This window comes from Eubalaena glacialis, chromosome 12 (genome assembly GCF_028564815.1).
Source record: "Eubalaena glacialis isolate mEubGla1 chromosome 12, mEubGla1.1.hap2.+ XY, whole genome shotgun sequence".
Taxonomy (NCBI): domain Eukaryota; kingdom Metazoa; phylum Chordata; class Mammalia; order Artiodactyla; family Balaenidae; genus Eubalaena; species Eubalaena glacialis.
Window position 1 is genome coordinate 50,491,053 of NC_083727.1, and position 8,218 is coordinate 50,499,270.

Sequence of the window (8,218 nt, forward strand, 5' to 3'; positions counted from 1 at the left end):
GAGTTGTTTTCAGTTTTTGGCTATTACAGGTAAAGCTGCTGTGAACATTTATGTGCAAGTCTTTATATAGACATAAGCTTTAATTTCTCTTGGATGAATACTTAGGAGGAGTGGAATGGCTGGGTCATATGGTAGGAGGAGTATGTTTACCTTCTTAAGAAACCACCAAACTATTTTCCAAAGTGTTTGTACTATTTTACATTCCCAACATCAGTATATGAGAATTCTAATTGCTCTACATCCTTGCAGTACTTGGTGTGGTCTGACCTTTAATTTTGATTAAATGATTACACTATCCCAAATTCACAGCTTTGTCCCCAAAGTCATCAACTTAGGTTCTTGATACTTCTCGCAATAGTCTCTTAACCGGCACTCCTCCTTCAGATAAATTGAGGGTGTCAGATAAGAACTCTGTGAACTTCCTCCCACCATCTGTAAACTTAGCTCTATCAGTACCAATAATTCCCACCTTGTCTCCTGTCAGAGCAGGGGAGCTGTGTCTCCACCTCCTCCTGTCTAAGTCCCTCTCTCCCCATCACATTACGTTCTGGACCCCATTCTCCTGTGAAGCCTCCCTCTGTTAGGCATCTTACTCTCTCTGCTATCTTCTGCCATTCCAATTACATGGTACTTGCTCCTCAGTCTAATAACATATTCTATTCTTGCCCATCTTTAAAAAACAAAACAAAACAAAGACTATCTTGTGACCCAGTATTTCTCTCAGGCTACCACCCTATTTCTCTCCTTTCATTTAAAGTTAAATATATTGAAAAAAATTAGAAAATTCCCATTACCTCCTCAATCTACTGCAGTCTAGCTTTTATCTCACTCTCCATTGAAGCTGCTCTCACTTAAGTCACTAGTGACCACCATGTTCGTAAATCTAGCACATTCCAAACCCTCTCTTACTTGACCTCTGGGCATGCTTTACACACTTGATCACTTCCTTCTTAAAACTTTTTTCCTCTTGGTTTTCCAAAGGTCTCACCTGGATGATCCTCCTTGGTCTCCTTTTCTCTTTTGCTTCCTTCACTGTACTCCCATATGTTATTGTGTCCAGACTGTAACTTTGGCCTTTTCTCATTCCCTCCCGTGGCTTCACTTCCACCTTAAGGTCAATGACTACTGAAATTATGTCTCCATTCCAGCCACCCTGCAAGCTCCAAAGCCACAGGGCCGGCTGCCTCCACTTGGATATTCCCACAGATCCTGACATTTAATATGTAGAAAACTTGATTCACCACCCTCTTTCTCAAATCTGCCTTTCCTGCTATGTTCCCATCTCAGTGTTATCCACCCATTTGAACATCCTTGACTCCTAAATTGTTTCTTAATCCCCATAATCACTCACTTAGTCAAAGACACTCTCTTCTTTGATACCTCTTGAATCCATCCCCTTCTCCTACCCCTTAGTTGATGCTGACATCAGCTCTCACCTGGATTGCTGCAACTGGTCTCCGATATAGTCTCTTGGCTTCCAGTCTTTTCCACCTGCAATCCATTCCCAGCACTGCTCTTTGTGATCTGGTTCCTGCCTACGTCTCCAGACTTATCTCCCGTTATTTCCTCTCTAGGTTCTAGTTCTTACACACTCCAGCTATACTGAATGGCCTGCATTGCTCTGAATGGGCCACACTTTTAGGCTTCATGTTGTCCTCTTGGTCTGGTACACTCCCCTTCAATGTCTTTTGCCTTGAACACTTCTTTTGTTTTTCTTGACTCAGTTCAGTATTGCCTTCCTAGTGGATTTCCATAGAATTTCTCTGACCTTCCTATGGGATCCTTACACTCTGTGTATGCCCTTATTATTGTACTTTTCATTAGTACTGCTCTCAGAGCTGTGACTGTTACCTTATATGGCAAAACAGATTTTGCAGATGTGATTAAATCAAGGATCTTGAGATGGGAAGGTTATCCTGAATTATCTGGGCAAGTCCTAAATGTAATCACAAATGTCCTTATAAGAGGGAGGCAGAAGGAGATTTGACTACAGAAGGAAGCAGTGTAACCACTTAAGCTAGATAATACACTGATGGCTTTGAAGATGGAGGAAGGGGCCACAGGCCAAAGAATGCAACTTTAAAAGCTGAAAATTTTAAGGAAACGGATTCTCCCCCTAGAACCTCCAAAGAAAGTGCAGCCCTGCTTAAATTTTGATTTCAGCCCAATGAAATATATTGCAGACTTCTGATCTTCATAACTGTAAGAGAATAAATATGTATTGTTTTAAGCTACCAAGTTTGTGGTCATTTGTTACAGCAGCAATAGGAAACTAATACCTTGGGCCAAGTGAAGCCCTGCCCTGGGCCTCAGGCTGCAGAGGCCCCTGCTCTATTCCTCTTCCAGCTGTGGGGGTGAAGAGCCTATGTCCTCACTTCTAGACTCAAGAAGTTCTTCCTCAGCAGCCACATAGCACAGGGAGATCAGCTCGGTGCTTTGTGTCCACCTAGAGGGGTGGGATAGGGAAGGTGGGAGGGAGACGCAAGAGGGAGGAGATATGGGGATATATGTATATGTATAGCTGATTCACTTTGTTATACAGCAGAAACTAACACACCCTTTTAAAGCAATTATCCTCCAATAAATATGTTAAAAAAAAAAAAAAGAAAAAAGAAATTCTTCCTCGAGGCCTATTTCTTGAGCCTAAATAACGCTTCCCCAAGTTTGTTCTTTTGAGACAGACTGTACTGCTAGTGGACTCATGCTTTGATCTGAAGGGTAGTCAAAAGAGCAGCTGTTTGTAGGATGAGCCACTGTACAGACAATAGACTGAAGGGCACAAGAACTGAAGCCAGGAGACCAGAGAGAAGGCTACCACAGTAATTCAAGTAAGAGATGATGATAATGGTGGAGATGTGAGAAGTGGCTAGATTCTGGGTGTACTTTGAAAATAAAGGCAATAGGCATCCACGTTGGATGGGAGGTATGAGAGAAAGGGAAGTGTAAGTGTGATTCCAAGGTTTCTGGTCTGCACAACTAGAAAGATGTCATTGCCATTAATTTAGATGATAAAGAAGGGAGAAAGAGCACTTATTGAGGTAAAGATTAGTGGCTCTATTTTAAATGTATTAAACTTAGGATGCCTATTAGATAGCAAAGTGGGTAAGTGGTTGGATGTTTGAGTGAATCTTGCTTTTCTCAAAGACTATATGCTTCCAGCAGCTGCATAGGGTCTTAAAATAGAGATTATTAATAGTTGATGGGTCAAGTGAATATGTGACATTCCTTCATAGAAATGTTTCAAGATATAGTCACAGTTTTTTATCCTTACATCATCAGGTAGGTTAATATCCAGACCCTTGACATCACACAGCCTGGCCAACTGCGTAAGCCAGGGATATTAACAGCTTGATTGTTTAGTATCCTCTTGTTCTTGGCTCTCTCAAATGTTCTGATTAGGACTAGGGGAGATATTGAATATTAATACCAAGTGGACTGAAGTCAGATCCATAGTCTGTCTTACTATCTTAGTGTTGAACTTTCTTAACTTGCTGATTGCAAGAAATTTTTCTCTGTAATTATAACATGTATAATAATTTGACTTCTTTGTTCCATCTCTGAAATCATGTTGTTTTCCCCACCATTTGGAAAAGTTTACAGCCAGAGCTTTTGTTACTTCAGTCCACTTGAAAGCATCCTGGATACTAATAGGGCCTGAAAGAGTGTCTGATGTTGCTGAATAGTCTGTAAAGGTTGTTTGTTAGAAAATGTTAATTTGATGAATGAGCAATAACGCTGATCCTACTGGATCTAAATTTACAGACACTATAAAACTATAAGTCTATAAAACTTAGTGTGTTTTATATTGTTAAAAAGGTCACAGCTCTGTTGCAAGATGTTGGAGACTAGACTGCTCATGCATTTTCTCTTGTACCTTCTACAGTTAATCCTCCCCCCCTCCGCCCCCACTCTCCTGAAGTTTCTTGTCAAGTTCACCAATGACATTCACTTTACAAAATCTGGAGTCATTGTTTTTAATCCTCATTTTACTTATTTTCTCAGCAATGTTTGACCCAGTTGACTACTCCCTCCTGGAACACTTTTTCTCCTTTATTTTGGATTACTGTGTTCTCTTGGTGTGATGGTTAGTTTTATGTGTCAACTTGACTGGACCACGGGGTGCCCAGACATTTGGTTAAACCTTATTCTGGGTGTGTCTTTGAGGGTGTTTCTGGATGGGATTAACATTTGACTCAGTAGGCTGAGTAAAGCAGATTGCCTTCCCTAATGTAGAGGAGACTCATCCAATCAATTGAAGACCAGAAACGAACAAAAGAGCTGAGTAACTCCTGCTGCCTGATTGGTCTGAGCTGGAACATTGGTATTTTTCTGCCTTTGGTTTCTAATTGAAACATCAGTTCTTCTTGGGTCTTGAACCTGTGGGCTCTCCTGGTTCTCAGGACTTCAGACTCAGATTGGAACTACACCATCAGCATTCCTGGGTTTCCAGCTTGCTGACTGTACACCTTGAGACTTCTCAGCCTCCACAGTTGCATGAGCCAATTCTTTATAATAAATCTCTTCATATATATTTGTTTATTTGCTTGTAGGCCATCTCCCCTACTAGAGGATAACACTATGAGCAGAGACCTTTCGTCTATTTAGTTCATGTCTGTATTCCCAGCCCTGGGACTGTGTCTAGCAGATAGTAGGCATTCAATAAATATTTGTGGACTGTATGAAAAAATTTGCTTGTGTATGTTTTCCTAAGGCCTAAGACCAGTAACTACTTGTGCTTGTGTGCATATGTCTTCGCAGGTGCTCAGAATATGTCCGTATATGTTATCTTATTTATCCTCACATGACCTGTAAGAAGGGAAGGAGGGGAACAATTTAACAATTCCACCCATTGGTGGAATGGGAATATTTAGTTCTTGAGGATATTAGTTTAATGCCCTGTGCTTTGAAGATAAGAATGCCTCAAAGTGGACTACTGAGCTTATCTTAATTTACCTCATGAACACAGTATATCTTGGAATCCTGTCTTTGAAGAATTTATTTATTTTATAAGGCTGTGCATTTTGCTACAAGACCTGGCCAGTAACAGTCTACTCAGTCAATATGAATTTTCAACATTTAAAATCCTTTCCAAACTGGAAAAAATACATCTAAAATTTGTGGTTTCAGGATTCACAAGTGCACATGTGGTAAGATAAAGGAATGGTTTCAGACATCCTCTGGAGCTTGTCTTCCAAACCCAGTAACCAAGGGAGTAGATTAATTTGCACTGATACACAAATAACCCTTTAGTGTCCTGTGAATACTGTTATGTGAATATATTACTCAGTTCCTGTACCTCCCCAATAATCTGGATTAGGTGTTTCAGTGACAATTTATGAACAATATGCAAATGTGTGCGATTTTTTAACATTAAGATTTTCACAGGATGGAGATGACACATAATGAACTTTTAAAGTAAATACACTAATAATTCATCTCTTAAATAGTAATTCTATCATCAGTCACATGCCAAAAATTACATTTTTATAATGTGTTTATTTGTGTACAAAATATGTTGTAATTTACTGATGCATATGCAGCAAAATATTCTATCACATACAACAAAAATACACTTTTACCCCCCTTCCCCTGCCCTTGAAAATGGCAACACTGTTTTGGCAGTTCAGCAGCTAAAAATAAAGTGCTGTAATTAAGCAGTATTGGAATGTCTTCATTTGACAAGTGTGATGTACAATTTGAGTATACGACCACCTTTTTGTTAGTTTTTTCACAGAACAGGAAATTCCACATCCTGAACACCTCCAGAAGATACAAATATTTGTATATATATGTACACATGTATACACTGTATATGTAAAGTGCCAACAAGCCTCTTTGTCCTTGTGAGTTTGTTGTGCTTATGTTTATTCTCTCTTTCCAAAGTCAGAGTCACACTATGGGATCTCAGAGTCCATCAGCAGGCACGGAGAAGCTCACCAAAGGCTGGCTTGTTGGGGGCGTGGTGTTGGTTAGAGGATGGAGGGAGCCTTCAGACCTCACTGGGGGACCTGGAGCGGAAGGGCACTTTGGACTGGAAACAGCCACAAAACAGGAGCCACAGGGCGCGTTGGATCTCCTGGTTGCGGAAGGCATAGATGATAGGATTGATCATAGAGTTGTAGGTGGCGGGCAGCAGGGTGGCGTAGGTGTAGACAGCTGGGTCCTCATGGCTGCCTACCACGCAGTAGATGGCAAAGGGCAGCCAGCTGGCACCGAAAGTACCCAGCACCACGGCCAGCGTACCCACACCCTTTCTGGTGGCGGCAAGGTGGGGCGGCGCCAGGCAGTGCTGCTGCAGCGCGATCTGGTGTGCGTGACGCCAGACTACCTGGCAGATGCGCACGTACAGGTGCAGCATGATGCCGAAGACCGCAAAGAAGGTGGCGGAGAGCAGTGCCACGTGGCTGCGCGTCAGCGGGCGCACCACGCTGCAGGCGGCGCGCTCTGCCAGGCAGTTCCAGCCAAGCACCGGCAGCAGCCCAAGGCCTAAGGACACCGTCCAGGTGGCAGCAAGAAGGAGGTGCATGCCCAACAGGGTCCGTCGCGAGTAATAGGTGAGCGCGTTGTAGAGGGACAGGTAGCGGTCCACCGTAATGGCCAGCAGGCTGCTGACGGAGGCAGCGAAGGAGGCCACGAGGAAGCCCACAGTAAGCAGGCTCACAGTCTCCGAGGGCACCACGTACTGAAATACGAAGTGCAGAATGAGACCGCAGCCCGCCAGCAGGTCGGCGGTGGCCAGGCTGCCTACCAGCACGAACATGGGCGTGCGCAGCGCAGGTGTGGACGCGATGAGCGCCACCACCAGCGCATTTTCGCCTGCGATCACCGTCCCAGACACGCAGAGCAGTACGTCCCATGGATTCACTGAAGACAGCAGCAGCCCCGGCGGCCCCGCTGGCAGCTGCGAAGACAACTCCAGCGACGCATTAGCTGCGCCGCTGCCCCCCAGCGCCGCTGCGGCTGCGGCTGCGGCTGCCGGGGGCCCCCATTCACCGGTGTCCCGCGCTCCTGCTGCGGTGGCCGCTGCCGCCGCACCCTCGGCCGCCACTGCCACCACCTGGGAGTCGTTGAGCGAAGATGAGCTCGCGTTCATCACGGCGGGACGCTACACCCTGCGTGGAGAGGGAGAACAAGCGTCAGGTGTGCGGTTTACGCCGCCCGGGTACTTCGCCGGGCGCTGCTCCCCCGCCCCTATTGCCCATCCCACCCCGGGACCCCAGAGCAGAGCGAGGAAGCAGTGGTTGAGAGCCAAAAATAAATGAATACCTGTTGAGTGAGTGAGTGAGCGTGTGAGTGCAAAGCACAAGGGATGCCCGTACTGATATCTGAGTTTTTGCACAGATATACACACGAATAACACGCACTCGCATACACACAGATCATGTAAGTATGCCTGTGTTTGCACACGCATCTTGCGCACCAAGCTAGTAGTGTCAGCCTCAGCGAGTGCCGCCCTGGCTCTGACCGGCTCGGTCAGGCGCTCTCCTCAACTGGGAGGCGGAGTAGCTGTCCGCGGTGCTGAAAGCGAAGTTTCTGCGACCGTGGAGCACAGCGGACCCCGGAGGCCAGAGACCCCTGGGAAAGCGGTTTCGGGGGAGAGAAGCTAGGATGTCTGTGTGGGTGGAGGGTGTGTGGCGTCATGCTTGGCTCCGGGAAGGAGCCATCCCCCGGCCATCCTTCACCCCTTCCCCTTTGCACACCCTCAGAGTTCCTTTAGAGAGACGGGCTGCTCACCTGGGGAGTCAGGGCTTCAGGAAATCGCTGATCATGAGCGCTGTGGCTGGGCGCCAGGCTGCGCTGCCCGCGCGGACAGAGCCGACGCCTGAAGGAGGTGGCCGGGACGGCGCGCAGAGGAGCGCGGGGCGCTGGTAGCTGTGCCGGCGCCGCCGAGAGTTATAGAGACACAGTCAGTACAAGAAAAGGCGGTTACGAGCAGCGCGCCCGCTGGAGATTGACAGGCAGGCGGTGGTGACGTCAGGCTCCTGTTTCCAGGGTGCAAGCTAGGCACTCGCTTTCCTCGCCCGCCCATCAGCAAGCTCCCTCACCATATACCCTCTCCAAAGGATGTCTCAGAGGGTTCAAGGAGGGAGGAGAAACCAGAGGGCCGCCGCCGGCCCGGAGCCTCCAGGGATGGAAGAAAGAGGCAAGGGAGAAAAAGAGTGAAGACTAAGGGCAGGCAAGGAGGGTGAGATGGGAGGGGAGCGATGAGGGATGAGTT

At 46.3% G+C, this 8,218-nt stretch overlaps 1 protein-coding gene across 1 annotated transcript; it reads right to left on the reverse strand.

Moving 5' to 3' along the window:
• Positions 1-5,989: 5,989 nt before the first annotated feature.
• GPR6 (G protein-coupled receptor 6) lies at positions 5,990-7,096 on the reverse strand. The gene has a single exon (XM_061207417.1). The coding sequence runs from the start codon at positions 7,091-7,093 to the stop codon at positions 5,990-5,992; it is 1,104 nt and encodes a 367-aa protein (XP_061063400.1). The 5' UTR covers positions 7,094-7,096.
• Positions 7,097-8,218: the final 1,122 nt, after the last annotated feature.